Source organism: Ixodes scapularis, unplaced genomic scaffold, assembly GCF_016920785.2.
Source record: "Ixodes scapularis isolate PalLabHiFi unplaced genomic scaffold, ASM1692078v2 PGA_scaffold12__126_contigs__length_90152505, whole genome shotgun sequence".
Classification (NCBI taxonomy): Eukaryota; Metazoa; Arthropoda; class Arachnida; order Ixodida; family Ixodidae; genus Ixodes; species Ixodes scapularis.
In genome coordinates, this window is record NW_024609838.1 from 3238625 (window position 1) to 3257965 (window position 19341).

The window sequence follows — 19341 nt, forward strand, 5'->3', positions numbered from 1 at the left end:
GGTTTGACATGTTCTCGTGGCCAACCAGGAGCCAACAATAATCCCCTAGCAGTGGTAGCGAGAAACAGTTTTGGTAAGTGCGTAGGAGTTAAATGAAGTAACTCTTCATGTCTTCAAAATATGGTGCACATGATGTTTCGATTATGATCATGCAAGAATATGCAAGAAATAAATGTGCCGCTCAAACTCTGTTTTGCTTGGACAGCAGATTCCCTGCCCTCGGCACCTGGTGTGCGGATTAAGTCAACGTGTTCTGCCGATCGTGCATGCTTTTTGTATCTTCTATACATTTGCATATCTTCCCCGATGATTTTGCATGAGCTTGATTGAAACATACTAACGTGCACCTCATTTTCAGTCGCCGAGAGTTACTCCAATGCACTTAATAATTTTGTTTCTCACGACCACCGCCAGGGTATTATTCGCGGCTCCTTGCGGTGACAGTCTGCGGTGACAGTCTGCGGCTGCTCATTACAAAGCTACTAACCCACTTGGTCCCCCCCCGTTAAAGCCACTGCACGGCATCCAGTTGGCAACCCAAGCCACGCTGTCCCCCATTGCACCTCCGGAAAGGGAGCCCCAAAGGCCTCCTGCGCTGAAGCTGGATGGATGGATGAATCTGTCTGAGCCCTTTGGATCGGGCAGTAGCTTACGCCAGCTAGCCATCTAGCTTTGAACGCATCGTGGCGCCCTCCGGTGGCGGGCAATAGAGTGTCTGAGTAATACAAGTCCCACGGCCCCGCACAATAACAAACCTGTTCAGGTGGCTGTTTACCTCTGGACGCTGCTGTTATTTGTGCGTTTGTGTGGTCACGACTCAAAATATGTCATTCATAGTCGTCACCGCATAACGTTACCCCAGGGACCCGAGCTCGCCGCAAGCTAGTAATTTTTCCTTTTTCCAAGCACGTCGAAACCGGGAGCCAGCAGTGCGACCTTGATGCGTAAAACGTTGCCGTCGACAGTACTGTTGCGTCATCAACTGTCAAGAGGGGGAAGAACCCTGGAGTGAACTTCTACAGATTCCCATCGAAATTGTGCAAAGTCGAGCGGAGGGAACGATACTAGCCGCCCAGAGAACTGAGTAAGCGAGACAATTGTTTTTTTCGCCCTCCAGGTTGTTCTGCTAAGGCACGGCCACTCGATCAAGCGGCCATGGCATGCATCGAAACGTGCGTCATGCGATTTTTACGAACAGGAACACGCTATACAGTCCGACCGATCCGATTAAACTACATAGAGCATGCATGTGCACCAACGTGAAGCTTACATCGCAGATGTGCAAGAAAAGCTGCAAGAGCTCGAGAGACAGCTTACAGTCCTGTTTTCCTCCTGCCCTGGATGGTTGGCTGGCAGACGTACAACCGTACGGGGTTTCGCCTTTCTGTTCTAGCCGAGCAAGCCGCTTGGGTAAAACTTCTCTTCAAATAAAGATTATTACCATTATTATTGTTCTTAATATTATTATTATTAGTAGTAGTAGTAGTAAGTGTGATGTGCTCGGCCAACAGACGGCCGGTTGACGCTCGATCGCTTGCGTCTGCTTTTGCGCATTTTCGAGGTTGGTCATCAGCTGATAGCGTTGACTGTACGGGACTGCAGTTCAGGAGCTTTTGCTTACAAGGCGCGTTCACGTATCTCGTAATGCTCACCTCAAGCTTGACATCATAAGCTCGCTGTTTTTGCGAGTGACAGCACGCCGACACCAAATTTCTGGCTTTTTGTATAGCGTAGACGTAACTTGCACCGCTGAGTTTATTCTCTTTGGGAAGTGTTGAGGAACAAAAGAAGCTTTCCACGTTAGAAATTGACTCGATTCCGAGCCGCAAGACAATTGCTAGGAAGGAATCCATACCGCAGGCTAACGTTTTCACGCGGGACAAATTCAGATGCATAAGTTTGTAAGTTTGTACTACCCAATACCGCTGAACAAATAGTAGGGGGCGCTGCCAGCCGGTTTTTTCACAGCGCCTCCTGGGCAAAGCAGGCGGCTTATACCATTTAGTTCAGAGAAAGTTTCGCCGGCAACACTATTTTTTTTCAGTGTTAATTGTAAAAAAGAAATGTCGTAAATATCGCCAAAACAAAACAAGTAAGCCCACTCTGTGGATTGAACTGGGGTCCGCTGCATATAAAGCAGACACCTTTCCACTAAGCTACGCTGCTGCTTCGGAAACTCGTTGTAACCATTCATTTTATACGAGTTTTGCGATGTGCGTATAGCCATTTCCGACCAAGGTGCACGAGCTCGTGCGTATAGCTCTACTCTAAATAAAATATGATCGCAGCAAGCTGAAACTGTAAGAAAACGTGACTCTAGCGGCAGTGTGCTCAAGTTTGGGATTGTGACATTACCTGAATCAAAAGATACAAGATTCCGCCACCACCACTAGCATCTGATTCTCAGTTTTTTATCAGCGCATATGCTGTGTCTACGCAGGCCGAAAAATCGGATTTCATTTTCTCGACCGTATCCCAGTTTTTTTGTTTTGTTTGTTTGTTGACAGAGTACCGTGTCATCTACGATGATAACCGGAGCAGCACGTTCGACGTTGTCTGAATCCTTGAACGTCATCAGGACGTACATCTGGTTTCTGGAAGGTTAATAACGTTTAATCACAATCGATATAATGGCATACGTACAGCATGTCGGTTACAAAAGCACACCTACCCGAAAATTTCGGGAACTGCCTGCACTAGGCCTCTGAAGCGACAAGGTTGAGTCTGAAAGACAAATAAACGAACGGAGGAACAAAGTGAGAAAACCTGACCGGTTCCCGGTCAGGGGTGGAACTCATGAAATGTACTTGGGAGCAGCCACGGGAGCAGCTGAGACAGCTGTTTTGGAGCAGGTTGGGAGCAGCTAAAACTACGTTCTGGAGCAGGCTAGGAGCAGCTCAGATCAGTTCTCATTGCACTTCAGCTTGTGTCTTAGACAACCACGGGAGCAATTTCAATCGTGCTTAGCAGCAAAGACGAACATGAGTGGTTAGGGACCTAGGTAGATGGGATAACAGTGTAACAGATGCGAAAACTTGAGACTTTGTGAGCGTTAATGAGAATCAAAAAGCAAGTACCCTATGTTTCTGAAGATAGCGTCCTTGATATTTTCTGAGTGGCTTTCAGCTGCTGAAAATGCAAACCAGCACTGCTTATTGCACAACCCACGCGTGCTCGACATAGTAATTATATGTGCGAACCACGTGATGTGCGTAAGCAACGGACGTGCAGTTGCACGGAGGAACAGGGCAACAAATTTCGAGTTTATCCTAGGGTGCCTCAATGTCCAAGCGCACATGAAGGCACCCTAGTTTATCCTATTGTGCAACTCGATATCGAAGCAGCAGACTACGATTAACGAAGTTATCGTATCTGAAGCGATAAGCAGGAGCAAGGCTGATGTACGCCGAGTAGATCTACCACTCGCGTAAGAGCTGCTGGCCGGCAAGGTTTCGGATCAAACCGCGTTTCAGTTCTATCAAATCACGATTTATCTTGCGAGAATGCGGTTCCAACTTCGAACGATGAAGTACTAAAAGGAATCTTTTGCTCATTTGTTTTCAACTGGCTGACGTCCGGATCCCGGGCCGCAGAGCCTCAAGCAATCTGACGTTTAACGACTCGACCTCATCTTAGCCGACTTGCTTAACCGCTGATGATTGAAGAATAACAATCCAGTCGCAGGTGGTGTAGCGCTTAGAATAAGAGTTTTTTCGCGCGCTTCCGACTCGGGATACGCAGGGAGAATAAACAGAACAAAGGATTACAAGGCCGACCAGGCTAAACGGGCTCATTGTTGCCGATCAAGTCAATAAAACCGACACCAAGACAAAACAAAGTTTTTTGGCGCACGTTTTGCGATTTGGCGCATAATGGCGCGAGGTATTGGCTGTGGCGCAGTTTCTGCAACATGGCGCAGGTTGGCGCAGACACATGCGTCTGGCGCAAAATGGCGCAAATGGCGCAGCCGTTCCACCCCTGCCGGTTAAAGTTTCGGCTGAAGCCGATCACGTCACTACTGAAAAACGAGGGTGAGTAGAACTAAAGCCCCTCAATGTGTTTGCGTTTGTCTTGCAAGTAGCGTCAAATGCGCGAGTGCACGAGGCCCATGTCTCGAGCGGCCCTTGGAAGCAAATGGCGGCGCAGCACTGAAATGAGCGGGCCTTGGAAGCGAATGGCGGCGGAGCACCCGCGCATGGCACGTGTCTCGCGCGCTTCCACAACAAGGTTGGCGGTACTTGTCAAAAACGCTTTTATCAAGGGGCTTTAAGTAGAACCAGATAGAGCTTAGATATTCAGTTCATATCACTTGCTCCTCACCACAAATTGGTGTTTTTTGGTTACCACAGTTGGTAGAAGCGTTTATGTCTTCATTACCTTCATTTCCGTCCAGTCTGTCGACCATCGGATCGTTTTTTTCCTACCTGGTAGAAGCGGAAAATAAGAGATGACTGTCTACCTCTCAAACTCGCGATTGAAAATGGCGCGCACCGCGCGTACATCCAGCTGTAGCTTTCCCAGCTTTCCTTCTTGAGGCGCCAGTCATCAACTATTAAACGTTGGTTAAAAGCAATTAACTAAAATTTAAGCTGTAAATGAACAATTTAAATCTAAAATAAAAACATAAGAATGATGAAAAGCTTACTGAAATATATTTTTTTGTAAGGTAACAGACGTTAGGTTGCGCAAAAATCGCCGTATTAGTAAACTGAAGACGCTTCTTGTACATCTATCTCCTCGTAGAAGATCCCATCACGTGTCATCATTTGAAGACCGGACACCGGACCTGACCGGACCGACGGCGAAGTCGACGAAGGGCAAAGTGTCTGCGTCGTCGCTTTTTCGGCACATTTCTTTCGCTGTCCTGTTTCCTGGCCTGTAAACGTTTTATCCTGTTGTAATAGAGTATATCCTACCTCAGTGGCTCTTCCCAAGTGCAACCCTCAAGCGGTTTACGTGCCGTTTTCGCGCGTGTTTGACGCACGTGGACCCGCGCCATGGCAAAAGATCTCATCTGCGAACTTGTTGACGCCGGTGGCATCAAGTTCGGCGCGTTCACGCTGAAAAGCGGCATCACTTCTCCCATCTACGTGGACCTCCGTATGTGTGTCAGCCACCCCGACCTCCTGGTAAGCCAACGTTTGTTTCTCGTACCGGTACCTAACATCCAACTGCGCACCTGTTGAAGCCATTTTTTTTATATACAGGGTGTCACAAAAGAAAATTTACACGGTCTTTTTTACCGCAAAAATAAACTAGGCATCGCCGGACGCTCCTTCTCCGCCCAAAGGTAGAGCTAGAGGTCACAACCAGATGCCAAAGTTTCAGCCCGATCCGATAACTTAATCAAAAGTTATAAGTGATTTTCTGAAAAGTTCAATGGGAAAATGGAGCCCATTTTTGCCTGTTTTCGGTTTCTGGTGCCATAGAGCCCCATGTGTTTGAAAACTCCGTCGGCCGCCATTTTCTCATTGAAATTTTCAGAAAATCACTTATAACTTTTGATAAAGTAATCGGATCGGGCTGAAACTTTGGCATCTGGATGTGACCTCTAGCGCTACCTTTGGGCGGAGAATGAGCGTTCGGCGATGCCTAGTTTTTTTTTGCGGTAAAAAAGACCGTGTAAATTTTCTTTTGTGACACCCTGTATATATCATTCGATTTTTATTACAGTACATGTATCATTACTTTTCCTGTTTTATATTTATTAAAACGGAGTCGGGAGGCTTTACAGTTTGAGTGTGCAGTTCACCGTGGTTCGACAGTTTTTCACGTGCAATGGTTGTAACGCGGGTCATATTTTTCTGCTTGATTGATGGGGAGGAATCGATTTTCATGAAGCTCGCATTATTGAAGAAACGTCCTCTGCAGCCTAAAATCGCCATTGCTGTGGTCGTTGTGACGTCAGTGCCATGTGTGTGACGTCACACAGCTTCCACACTTAATATATAAGTTTTTTTATGGAACTCCCGCAAAGGGAGCTACCTCCACTCTCCCCTTCAAGCCCGCCACCCATCGTTCGAAGCGCCATTTAGACTCTAGAGGGTGCTTCGAACGACGGGTGGCAGGCTGTGTTTCAAAACTGTGTACTATATAAAGTATGGTGAAATGACATCTAAATGTGCTTCAGTATGTGTGCATTCCATGAACGATGGGAGGCGAACGGGGGGGGGGGGGGGGGGGGAGGGGGAGAGAGAGAGAGAGGGGAGAGGAGGAGGAGGGAGGGAGGGGTAACTGTTTGTGTGGAAGCAGCATCTCTGGGTTGTTCTATAACTGAGTTGATTTCGTAACGTCGTCTGCAGCCTAAAACTGCCATTTCCGTGGTCGCTGGTACGTCATTGTCATACATGTGATGATATGACCTCCAGACCTTCACCTACAGCCAGCGTTATGTTTTGCATGATTGAATGGCTAACATAAAACATCTAATAGCGAAGCTGCGCTTTTAGAAGGTGTACGGCTAACATATAAACAGCTAATACCGAAGCTGCACTGTCAGAAGCTGTATGACTATCGTTATTGTGGGCCGTGTTTACAGATTGTATATGGACGACAGTGTTCTCCAGCACGGCATTCATAGAGCAGGGAGCTACAGTGTTGGTTCTGAAACCAATTTACTATCACACGGGTTAGCACCACAACACCAAATTCTACTTTCTACGCTAGTGCTATGTGTGTGCACACACTGTTTTTATACAGGACCTCATGACCAATCCAGCTGACCTGGTGTTTTCTATTGGTATGGAGTTTTCATGTTGAGCCGTCGGGCGTCTTAAAGGGCCCATGAAACGATTTTTGGGTTGGGATAGATCATTTTAGATTGGGATTTTACTAATAGAACATCGTTCAGTGGGCCAAAAGAAAAAAGGTAGAAAGTCAAAAGCCTGACATTCAGTGCGAAATTTTGAAAACACAGCGGACTATTTCGTTCCTCCTCCCCTTCGTAACCGCTCTGCTTTTTCACTGGGATACATCCGCGGTCCCAAAAACGTGTCATCGGGTCCAAACTGACGTCACACGCAACTGGACCTCACTTATTCCCTTCACCCCTAAGCTGACATTGTGGTGGAAGCTACGCGCTTGCCGGACCAATCGGCTACCTCCGTTTCATCACCTGACTTCATTCTCTGCAGCCACATTTGCCACGCTTACGTGGCAAAAGTGTGGCTAGCCCAAGGTGCACGTAGCTCCCACAGCACTGTCAGCTTAGGGTTGAACGGGCTAGGGAAAGAAACTTTTGTCTGAGTTTTGAGCGACGGGCTAATCTTCTAGGGGGAGAATGGATGTGTCCGGGGATTACACAAACCAGGTTCCGAGCGAGAGGGGCCTCCCTTCTTTTCGTCTTCTTTAACTGTTTGGTGGAATGCGCGATTTATGAGTTGAGGAGGAAAGCGAAACAGGAAAAAGTTGGAAAAGCGTTTCATGACCCCTTTAAAGCCTGATTTCTGTTGCAGCACGACATTGCTTCATTGGTGGCATACACTATGCAAAAAGACAAGATAGACTCTGACCTGATCTGTGGTGTCCCCTACACTGCCCTCCCCATTGCAACGGTGAGCAGGTTTGCATATTTGTGGTTTTTAGATGTTTGTTTCTTGTATACCGTAATATCCCACGAAATAACCAGCTAAAAGTGAAACATAATATATGGATTGGGCTAACTTTTGGTGTGCAATCAAAGAAAGTTTAAAAAAAAGTTAGTTTCAGATTTTTTTGTCCTGCAAAACGTGACTGCAGGTCAACCAAAGGCTACTGTCCTTCCCAGTCAGCAATGTTTGCTTATCGTTCCATCCTTTAGTCCAATATTTGTTAACTGTTCAATGCTTAATTGGCCAAAGTCGTGTGCTTTGCCAAAATTTTATATTTTCCAATTCAGGTATCTTGCTTGTGTTGTTGCTTTAAACTTCCTCTAACCAGTCTAAAAGTTTAGAATCCTACGGCCCCCATGTTTTCTTAGTTCTTCTGAATGTTTCAGTGAGCCCACTTTATCTGACAGACTTGAAAAACAAATTTATACATTCACGCACAAATCAGTCGAAAGAATGTTTTTTTGTCTCCCACTAGTTATAATATCTTGACGGCGTATCAAGTGGAATTCTCACCGAACAGTTTTGCCGAGAGTAAGCAAAGATGACGGCCCTGCAACTCTATCTTGCCACAGGAAGTAAGCTATTTATGATTGATAAATGTAAAAGTCGAGAACCTTAAAGACCGCTACAATAACCACTAACATGACTCGAAACGCGCTAAAAATCCTGCCGCCCTAGGTTGACACCATGTTTCAAAATGGCCACTTCCACTTTGAGGCACCAAGAGGCATCTCTAGCTTTTTGTAACAACCTGCCTTTTCTGTGCAGTGTGTGTCCATGAAGACCAGCCTGCCCATGGTGATGAGGAGGAAAGAAGCCAAGTCCTATGGCACAAAGCAGATCATTGAGGGCAACTACAAGGCGGGACAAAAGTGCATTGTCATCGAAGACATTGTCAGCAGCGGATCCAGCATCATTGAGACAGCACAGGTGAGCTTTCTTTGAAAATTTGCTTTCTGGGCTGTTTATGTTCCTCTAGTCGTTGATGGTCTTATCGAAAGCAGGGTGTGTCGAGTCCTGAGCACCTCACTGTCGATCCCAGCCAATGAGATTGCGATAAGAACGTCGGAGAGCCAATCGCGAGGCAAGAAGCGCGAAGACAATAAGCCGTGCGCTGTGTTCCTTGTGCTGGCGGCGACCATTTTGATTTTCAATATAGCAGGCTCTGGGCTGCGACCTTCCAGGCGCTGACTGCCGCTGGACTTGTGGTGACAGACGCCGTCGTCTTCTTGGACAGGGAGCAAGGGGGCTCAGAGAACCTGCTTCAGTGGAACATCAAGACCCACAGGTACTGAATTGATCTGCCTGCTCTATTTGACTTCGAGGTGCTACCAAGCTGGTTTAGCGGTACGCCTTAAGTGTTACTCCGCTGCTCTTGAAAGCCCTTCTTGGACCTCTGGTCAAAATAGGATTCCGGACTGCTCCGCAAGTTTTGTGCCACCTACTTCCCCGACGCTCGGAGTCCGGTTTTGGTCGAGACAAGAGTGCCAGCGTTTTCGTCTGCCGATTGGACGTGGCATCGCGGCTTCTCATTAGGTGCGTTAATTGACTAATGAGAATTTTCTTTTACCTATTCACGAGTCCACGATCTAACAGTATCTTGGTGAGCACTTCTCACCAATGCACAAATGGCGAGAGAGGTTTTGTGGCCTCTGATATTCTTGTCCCAAGTGCTCCTTCGTCCACCGGTTGATGTCGGCTTGTGTACAGCAGCGGAACAACTTTTGAAGGAAGCACGAATTATTGATAGCTTTTTTAGCCTGAAATGGCAGATGACCGATTTCAATTTGTCGCGGCACTTGGTTTGTAACGGACGGTTTACTTTTGTTTGCTTTGTTGTGTGCGTGTATTTTTTTTCTTTCAAATCCTGGGTGGCGGGCTGGCAGGCGCACTCGCGTACGGGTTTTAACCTTTCTGCACAGCCGTGCACGCCACTCAGGATCCGATTTTTGTATGCAAATTAATATTATTATTATTATTATTATTGTTATTATTGTTAGCAAATTATGTATGGAGTTTTCTTGCTTTATTTTTGACTGCAAAGGACGCTTTATAGCAGACAAACACTCTTTTTTGCTCGCGTCAGCAGATACACCGCTATCTCGGCTTGCTTTGCGAGAGGCGAGTTGGAGCTCGCTCTCGTGGTGACCAAAATCGGACCCCAGGTGTCATCTCGAAACTTGTTTCCTCTAAGGAAGGTCTGGTTTTTTTAGCTGTCTTCTTCTCTATGCAGCATCTTCAAGATCACAGACATCTTGGACACACTGCTGGCCACCAACAGGATTGTTCCCGACGTGGCACGGGACGTGAGAGAGTTTGTGAGGACAGTCAAGGCGCCCCTGGTTCCGTCGCTCCAGAAGAAAGAGGTCAAGAAGGTACAGTGCTCGCATTGTGTCAAGACTGACGCGCTTATTCTTCAGTCCACCGGAATGTATGCGAGTTAGGGACTTCTTGTGTCCGTCGGGTTGAGAGGCAGATTGAAAGTTTTCCCCACTGACGCATATGTTATTCTGTAATCTATTGGTAAACAAAGATCAGTAACTAATCCTCCTGGCTTCTACTTCAAAGAGGTGGAAATGAGCAAAGTGATTTGTTTGCCTTTTCTGCCCTGTCTGTTTTCTCACCCAGCTGAGCTTCAAGGAGCGAGCCCTGCTGACGGCCCACCCACTGGCTCAGCGACTCTTCACCATCATGGAAGAGAAGCGGACCAACCTGTGCGTTGCTGCGGACCTCACTCGATCCAGCGAAGTCTTACAGGTGTGGGTCGATCTGCTGCGGAAGGCGGATTGAACGGTGTCTGTTGTGCGATTCGGTCGTTGCAGAAAAGGAAAGAGAAAACAATAGAAAGAACATAATATTGCTCTCGAGTGTTAGCTCCTAAGAGGTCAAGTATAAAAAGAGGGGAGAAAGTGGTGGTTTGGGCCAGTCAGTTCACCGCATGTGAGCAGACGGCGCCGAGTAAACGCAGGGACAAAGATGGGCCGAAAGGGAATGAGGCATCTTTTTTTTTCCAGCTTATCTATGTCTTTGCGTTAGTCCTCGGCGCCGTTCCCTCCTGCAGAAAAAAAAGGGGTTTCAAAAGATGAGCGCTAGGCAGAGCAGAGCCCATGACAAAGCGTACAGCCGTCTGCATCCATCCATGTTGTTGTCCTCCTAAAATCTGCCGGGGAACTTTCATCAGATCAGCGCTCGTTCCAACCTCTTGTTTTGGGTTTGCTTCCGTCGCGTTCGTGCAGCTTGCGGACGTCCTGGGCCCCCACATCTGCATCTTCAAGACGCACGTCGACATCTTGGAGGACTTCAGCCCCGAGTTCCCGGCAAGGCTCAAGGACCTGGCTCGGAAACACACATTCCTCATCATGGAAGACAGGTGAGGGAGGGAGGATCTAGGACGTCGTGATGTCACAGAGTCGCGTGACCTTGCGATGTTGCGTGATGCCACTCGCACACGCATGTGCACAGGTTATTCGTAATGTGTTCTGTGTGCAAGAGTATATAGAGGCACGCCTAATTAAATAATTTTTTTCTGGGCCGCATCTTCTATTTATTTTATGTTCGGTATACAGCCTGATGTAATGAGTCTGGTTCACGCATTTGTGTTTGTCTGTCACCAAGTGCGTTGTGAATGCTGACTACGAGAAAACACGGTGGCGCCATCTGTCGGGTAGCCGTGGAACCCTTCTGGTCTGCGTATGACTAGACCGGAGGTTTCGCGGTAATTGCAAGATCAAACTTATGAGAAATAATTGTTTATAACATGGTCAAAATCATCTGAAGCCCATAGTCGAAGAGAAATGCATAAAAATAATTTGAAAATATATGCCCGGAGTTCAGAACTGCTTGATAGATGGCGACGGTGTGATCTCTCTCTCGTAAGCGGTCACAAGTGAGCATGGCGCGGTTGGTCACACTTTAATGCAGACGTGTTTGTCAGCCTTTAAAGGGGGAGATCTGGTGGTTCATTAAGCTACCCAAACTAAGCACATTTTCAGACTGCTTCAGGCCTTGCTCTTTCCTGCACGCTATTTAGTGACCCCTGAATTCAGAATGGCTGTTGAGAAAATGACAAATTAAGGTGATGCCGAAGCCAACGTTCAAATTGTATAACGTGTAGAAAACGCGGTATTTTGCGCACATTTCTTTCGTTTGGCTGGCACGAGCTTAACCGGCATCCGTTTAACACCGTCATACTTCTCGGAATTCGTCGGGGAGCAAGCTGTAATGGTCCCATATTGCCCCGTTTTCCATCTGACGGGCCCGTCTTCAGCGTTGCCCATTGAGCCTCTCATACAAAATCTGATACTTTGATGGCTTTGCAAGAAGAAATTACCTATTGTTACTCACAATTCGGGTTACGAGTTCAGAGGCGTCCATTAAGGTGTCAAGCCTATTTTCAAGCTAATCAGTAACTCGAGTTTTCCCCGGAGCTCTCCTTTAAACAGTATCCATGTTGACGGCAAGAACCGAAGGGGGATAACAGTGATTGTAGCCCCGTCTTCATCCCGGCCGTGCGACAGGAAGTTTGCCGACATCGGAAGCACGGTGCAGCAGCAGTACACCCACGGCAAGTATGCGATCCAGACTTGGGCTGACCTGGTGACGGTTCACGCTTTTCCTGGCCCCGCCGTACTCACTGCCCTTAAGCAGGTTCGTCGCACATCTGTTTCTTTATCTCTAGAGGAATCTAGGATTTTTCTTTTTTAATCGTGCAACTTTGTTTTTTAGCGGAGCTTTCTAATTTTAGAAATTTGTCTGTGCGTGTGTGCATCTTCCCCAAAACTTTAGCGGGGAAAACGACGCCGTGTGAAGTCGCTTAGCATTGAATTTCCTGCAATGTTTAGCGAGGAAAATAATGGAGGATATGCTTTTTTTTACACACCTTGAAATAGATGTTTAGACTTCTGAACAAATTTAAACGATCAGTCCCTAGACACTGCATTCCATGCATTATAAAAAATTTTAAAATTGAAATTGACAATAATAATTTTAAAAAAGTGATATGCCCTTCGAAAGAATCTTTAATATTTGACATTTGGCGCTACCGGGTCCTGGCTTTATTGGTGGCAAAGGAATCTTCATTATCACCGACAATGACAAAGGTTGAATTCTTATTAATCGGAGATAACTAAATTAATGATACCTCGTCGTGACGCCAGAACTTTCATATTTAGTGTATTCCCTTTCCTTTATAACAATTATTTCCTTGCCCTCTTTGAAAACTTTGAGACCCTTGGGGGCGGTCTTATCGTTGTGCCATTCTATGTTGTTGCTAATGAAAGATGTCCTGTTCCCGTCCTTGTCCTCGCTGTTTCATACTTTCAAGTTTTGTATCCATTAACCAACGCGCTCGTTTTCAATTGTAAAGGAAAACATTTTGTTTTGGCCGTCTTGCCAGTGCCTACTTGGCATTTGAAAGAGCTATCTTTCGCTGCCCCTGGAAGCGATAGCGCTGCGCACAAGTCGCACAACAACACGTTTGAATTGACGTTTGAGCTCCGATGACGAGCACTAGCCGAGAGGAATGGGTACAAAGAAAAGTGTTGGGTCCCTTTTATCATAATGCGCGTTCCTTCGAGAAGCTAATATTTTCTTTTATCTCGCTCCATTAGAATCTTTTAAACCTCAACAATGTTTTGCGGTCATGTGAGACATTGACAGGCTTGTGTCCTTCGTTCTAGGCGAGTCAACCAGATCAGGGCTGCGTAATTGTAGCGGAGATGAGCTCCGCTGGATCGCTCGGCAGTAAGGAATACACCGAAGGTGAGGTCGACTTTTGTTGTCGGGGGAAGTTGCGAGGAATCCGTGCAGCAGGTCCTTGGGTCGTCAAATGTTTACAGCGCGCCAAACCTGCTTGGTGTACTGCCATTCATATCAATCTGGCCGCAAAACATTCGGCATCGGCGGTGTTGCGACGGGAAAATCCTGATTGATCTATCGGATCAGGACGTCACAGCAACATGACCTTGCGCAGGAGTTCCGGATAGCCCACAATGCTCGCGTGAAATGTGGCATAACGCGTAAATTGGAAGTGATTAAAAGAAGTGACATGTAATGCGAATTAAAGGTCCTCACATGTCTTGAAGGATTTCACTTGATGAAGTATTTATTTTGCTTTTAAGGAATATTTGAAGAATTTTAGTCGGGGTTCGAACCCACGACCTTTGGTTACGAGCCAGACACTCTACTGATTAGGCCATGTCCGCCGCACTTCCTGCTCACTGGCAGGAAGAGCATGAGAAGCGAATGAGAAGGCGACGCGAACGGGGCCCGATAACGCTACGCATTAAGTTAAAGGGGTACTCCACCGTTTTTTTCATTGTCTCCGATTTGCTTGAAATTTTGCTAAACTAGCCAACAAACATTGCTAAAATAGTATCCCAAGTATTGCCTAGGTCAAAATATTGTTTTTTCGCAAAGTTATTGAATTTACAGTTTTGGTCTTCACTATGTTTTTCAAACTGAAAGTCTCTACTGGCAACAACAACAAAGTGACGTCAGTGGAAGGCAGGGGTTAACTTTTTGGACTACAGAAGTTGTTCCCAACGGATTTGAAGCAGTTTCTTGGTGTCAAATGAGTGCTTTGGAAGCTCGCTCCCGTATCCGCGCTCCAGCACGGAACAAATGATTGGCATATTCTATTTTTAGACTACTTTTTCGACTGGCAAGCCTGCCTGCCACTGACGTCGCGGCACTGAAAAGTGTGCGAATATTTGAATATTGGTTTTTGCACCATTTTCATTTGCCAATTTCACAATACCTATTATGAATTTCGCGATGCTAAATAGCATACCGGAAAGGCTAAAGGCCGGGGAGTTAGAAAATATAGTTAGTTGAGGTAGCTAAAAAAATCGGTGGAGTACCCCTTTAAAGCCGGAGCTTAGCCATCCTTCAAGCTTTTTGTTGTGCTGATACAAATGAGAAATTGCGTATTAGGTAGATCAGGCGGTTGTTAACCCTTTTGACTGAGGAGCTTGCCCGAAGACTCGCAACAGTTTCCTCAGACGGAGGGAGCGCGCTGTGGAACGCGTGGTTATCTTTTATGGAGGTTGTAGGTTCTGCCACCTATCAAACACAATACAGTCACGTCTCATTAACATGGATACCGCTCCGTGTGGACACAATTTTCGGGGACTTTCATTTTTGTCTCATTATTATGGACAACTCGCATCATGGACGATTTTTGGGGGGCACGGAGGTGTCCATGTTAATGAGACATCACTGTAGCAAAAATGTTTATAAATCGGATAATTGAGTAAAATGTCGTACGGTTTCAACTAGAGACTTTCTGAGCGCCATCGAAAACCACTAAATAGTTCAGTTTTAGAATGACTTGAAGCACGTGGGAAAGGGGAAGTGGTGCAGCAAAGCTACCGCTCCAGCAGCAGGCACAAAGCTCGTGGTGGTGAAACGCGGATGATTAGATTATCATCCTCGTTTTCTCCGCACTCTGTACATCTCAAACATCTGGTCTGGAATGTTCAAGCATCGAGCTAGGGCAAGACTGACTAGGCAATGTCACGCTGGGCTTAATTGGGGTACGAGTAAACGCAAATCGTCTAGAAGTACGGAGAAGCACTCTGTTCCTACGATCCTTTTCTCATATGCTTCCGTGTCCCTCTTCGCCGCTTCGGCCATGTGGTTCCTTCCCTCATCAATGGCTCCTTCATGCCATGGAGACAAGTGTGAACTTCTTTCTTTTCATTTTGCAGCCTCTGTGAAGATGGGTGAAGATGTTCCCGATTTTGTGCTGGGCTTCGTGAGTCAGTCCAGAGTGTCCGACAAGCCCAACTTTGTCCTAATGACTCCAGGTAGGCTCTTTGTTTTGCGACTTATTTGTCGCATGTTGTTCTATGCAGAGAGAAAGCCGTCTGCTTCTTCCGCAGGAGTTGCGGTGACGTCGGAACGGCGCCGAGCTACGATTGATTTTGATTGAAAGGATAGTGGGTAGAGTTCAACGCTGGAGGCCTTGAGGTTTATTCACTATTTTATTTAATCAGCCAATAAGAGCTCAGCGTCCTGACGTCATTGCAACCGCTGTGCAAGAAGCAGACGAACTTGCGCTCAGCCTGTTGCAGGTTTAGAGCAGCAGGAGGAGCTGTTGTTGGTGGCTGTCTCCTCTTCAGCATCTGCTCTGCTAAAGAGGAAAGAATGGAGAGCCTTGGGGGACGTGCTTGATCTGCTTTTCTTAACCTGCAATAAGCTTTACGTGTTATCAAAAAGTGTGAGATGGACGCCTGTAGTCAAGAGGTATGGAATTGGATTAAAGTTAGGTGGGAAAGTAGGCATTTTTGTTCTTTTATCACCAACTTTAGCTTGAATGCAATTGCTGCACCATGTTTGTGATACTCTTACGCATACCTAAATCAATTTATTGCGTTGCATAGCATTTTAGGTGGTTGGTAAGCTGGCTACTTGACATTGCGGATCACAGATGGAGCCATCTGTCACGTCCACGCGATGGCGGCTTCCACGCAGCATTAACATCTGCCTCTTCGATCTTTGCAAACTTGATTGCATGCAATCCACACTGAGGTGGCAGCACTGATATTTTTTTGCTACTCTGCTGATAAGGGATAAACAGCAAGACATTCTGCACATGTACTCCTTAAGGCAGTAGTTCCAAAAATTAAAATGAAATGTTCCATATTTCCCGAGGCCATCTGTGGAGAGAGTTTGGCCTTCATGGCATTGACTGAACATGGTTGAAATCTTAATCCCTTAGTTACAAAATTATTGTAGCTTTAGAAACAGGAGACTCTAACGACCCCATTCGTCCCATCGTCGGCGACGGAAGTTCTGCGTAAAATTGTGTCGCAAAAAGAAGTCCGCCACATCTTGCGCCACAATTGCATTTTTGCCGAGACTCGCGCCGCACTTGCACCAAAATGGGAAAAGCAAAAAAAAAAAAAAAAAAAATGGATACATTATAATTGGTTGGCCACAGTGTTGGGAGAAGTGGGAGGAAAAGAACACGGTACAAATATGTATGTTTTAATAGCAGAGAAGATAAAGGCAAGCTGTGGAACTTTCAACATCTTGAACGCTCGAGACTTGGAACATGAAGTGGAGAACACACAAGCACAATTTTTTTGTTCCTAGTCACGGGTGTTCAGTATATTATATACGTGTTTTGCAGCATCTCCACTTCACATATTTCATTCCAGCACAGTTAGAAAGCTCGGGCACTTACAACCACGAAAACGCATACTAAAAGCGCAAGTCACGGGACCACACGTCGAGCTTCACCGCTAATCACCGGAGTGCTAAGAGCGGCGGCTGACTTGGGGGAGTGCCTGGGTTAGCATCATGACAAGCTCGGAAATTATGTTCGGTACTATTACAGGTCTACCATTTTTGGTCTTGGTTGTACATTGACTTCTAGCTTTAGAGAGCTGTGTCGAGAAAAGTAGAGAAACGCAGGTCTGCCAGCCAAACCCAGGCTGGGTTTGGCTGGCATTTTACGGAAGTTATATTTGTAGGCTAAGTAAACTACCAAATGTAAAGGAGACAGGGGTAGAGAATCTTTATCACAACTGAAGCGTTCCACTATAATTTTTTTTGAACATTTTTTTTGTAATACCCATTGTAAATGAAACCTACTCCGACCTCAGCCTTATTTCGAAAAAAAGGCTCTGTGTTCCTTTTGTGCCCTATCTATTCTTCGGACAAAAGTTAAGTAATATGCTTTAGTGTCAAAGAGGAACGCTCAATCATTATCAAAGATGAAGGCATTTAGCGATGCAATCACTTATTCATTTTTAAGTGATATGCTAAGAAACGTTGGCATGTGCTCAAAAAAAGTCAGTGGCTGCTCTAAATCAATATTTTGCCTGCTACAAAAGGCTAACTGCCACTTTCATTGCTGCCTCGTTTAAGCTTGACTTAAATATGGCGTCCAGACGATCGACTCTAGCCTTGTGACATTTGTTCCACCGACAACTAGGGACATCGCAGATCTGCTGAAGTTCAAGTCTGACCCGGTTCATCTTTTTCAAACTTTCATTGCAAAGTGAAAGAAAAATTCATCTACTGTAACATTCCGAGATATGCGCCCCACCCCACCCCGAAAAATAGCCCACACCTATTTTCGGCATGATTTGCTATTTTTCAAAAAGCACCGAAAGATAGCCCAGTCCTAGTGATTGCAGGGCACTGGCCAATAGTGACCTCGACAGAAATGGTGTTGCTTAGCCACAGCAAGAGATAAGCAAACATTGATGACTGGGGGGAAGGACAGTCTTTGGTCTGTCAGCCCCTTCGAGCGATAACAAGTTTCGCAAATAACGAAATCTAAAACTAGCATTTTTTCTATCGCTCACTGAAAGTTAGCCTATTGCATAATTTCTCCCAGCTTGCTTTCTATTTTAGGTGGGCTATCTTGGGGTGTTACGGTATATTAGGCACATGCGCGGTAGAAGTCGGTCGACACTGTTCAAGATTTTGAGCTTCTGGTTGTCGGAAGAATGCCGTCGAATGTGTTGAATTCCTCGACAACTTTGCTGACGACTGATAGACATTGCAATACTGCCTCCGTCCTCAAAGCAGTAGAAATCACAAACAATATCAGACGACTAATAAAAGGATATAAAAGAACCGTGAAGAGAGATTTCTTTTTTCTTCGTTTCTGGCTAGATTCAGATTTAGTTTGCAATCACCCTATATGAACAGTTCAGCCATCCTAATTCATTCCTTCCTGACCAGTGTTTTTTCTTTGCTAGATCCAATTTCTTATTCTGCGATTGCCTGATACGGAAGGTTAAGCTGCCTCTATCCTATCCACAATGCAATCCATCATCACATCCGTCAGAAGTTTGGAGGTTCGGCAAACGAGTCGATAAAAGTTTGCGGCAACCCCACCAACGATCGTACCTGCCCTCGTGACGCGGATATTCCAACTTATCGTCGTATCTTAGAATATGTTTTAGCGCTCGGAGACAAGGACAAAAGGAAGAAAACTGGACACCATCGTGCAGTAGGGCTGTACTGCTCTCCTTTCGTTCGTGTCTACGAGCGCCACCACATATTCCTAAAATTCAGCACCCACTCGTCCGACAATTGGTGCTAACCGTCATTGTCTCCGTTGCGACGCAGGCGTCCAGATGGACACGGCCGGAGATGCGCTCGGTCAGCAGTACTGCTCTCCGTCCACCGCGGTCGGCGAGCGTGGCGCCGACGTCATCATTGTGGGGAGGGGCATCACCAAGAGCGAGGACCCCGCGGCGGCTGCTCAAGAATACCAGAAGGCGGGCTACGACGCCTACATGGCGTCTGTCGCCACGTAACAGTCTGCCTCTGGAACCACTGTTGCATTTTGCTTGGTTTTGTTTCTATAAAATCGTATACAATTGTTTGGTTTTGTCGATTTTGTCTCACTTTGTTTTGGGTGCTGCTGAGGTGTTGTTTGTGCGTATACAACAATCGTTTGGTTAGTGTCGATTTACGATAGTATACAACAATCGTTTGGTTAGTGTTGATTTACGATGGCATACAACAATCGTTTGGTTAGTGTCGATTTTGTCTCGCTTTGTTTTGGGTGCTGCTGAGGCGTTGCTTGCTTACGACTTTTTGAAAACATGGCGAGCATTGTGCAACCATTAAGCTTTCAGCTTCAATGTATTTCAACTTTCCTGCAGCTTACAATCTCCGAGAATAACTTGATCACAAGAGTCGAGAGCATTCCTCCCAGGAGTCCAGTAAAATTTCATAAGAAATCTGTCTAACCTCTTGTGATTCAGCAGGAGTTTGTAGCATT

General features: G+C 46.1%; 1 protein-coding gene across 2 annotated transcripts in view; it reads left to right on the forward strand.

Annotated features, from left to right (window-relative positions):
* LOC115312031 (uridine 5'-monophosphate synthase) overlaps positions 1-18944 on the forward strand; it is a 39262-nt gene extending 20318 nt beyond the window's left edge. Inside the window, exons 1-11 of one of the 2 annotated variants that reach the window (XM_042289374.1) lie at positions 4752-5129; positions 7455-7553; positions 8358-8519; positions 8774-8877; positions 9823-9964; positions 10218-10346; positions 10826-10959; positions 12107-12236; positions 13268-13349; positions 15299-15397; positions 18681-18944. In XM_042289374.1, the coding sequence (XP_042145308.1) occupies positions 4998-5129; positions 7455-7553; positions 8358-8519; positions 8774-8877; positions 9823-9964; positions 10218-10346; positions 10826-10959; positions 12107-12236; positions 13268-13349; positions 15299-15397; positions 18681-18871 (1404 nt within the window). In that variant the 5' untranslated portion in view covers positions 4752-4997 and the 3' untranslated portion in view covers positions 18872-18944. Of the gene's footprint in view, positions 1-4751; positions 5130-7454; positions 7554-8357; positions 8520-8773; positions 8878-9822; positions 9965-10217; positions 10347-10825; positions 10960-12106; positions 12237-13267; positions 13350-15298; positions 15398-18680 lie in introns of those variants that run through there. The other variant, XM_042289375.1, reaches the window with a different exon arrangement.
* Positions 18945-19341: the final 397 nt, after the last annotated feature.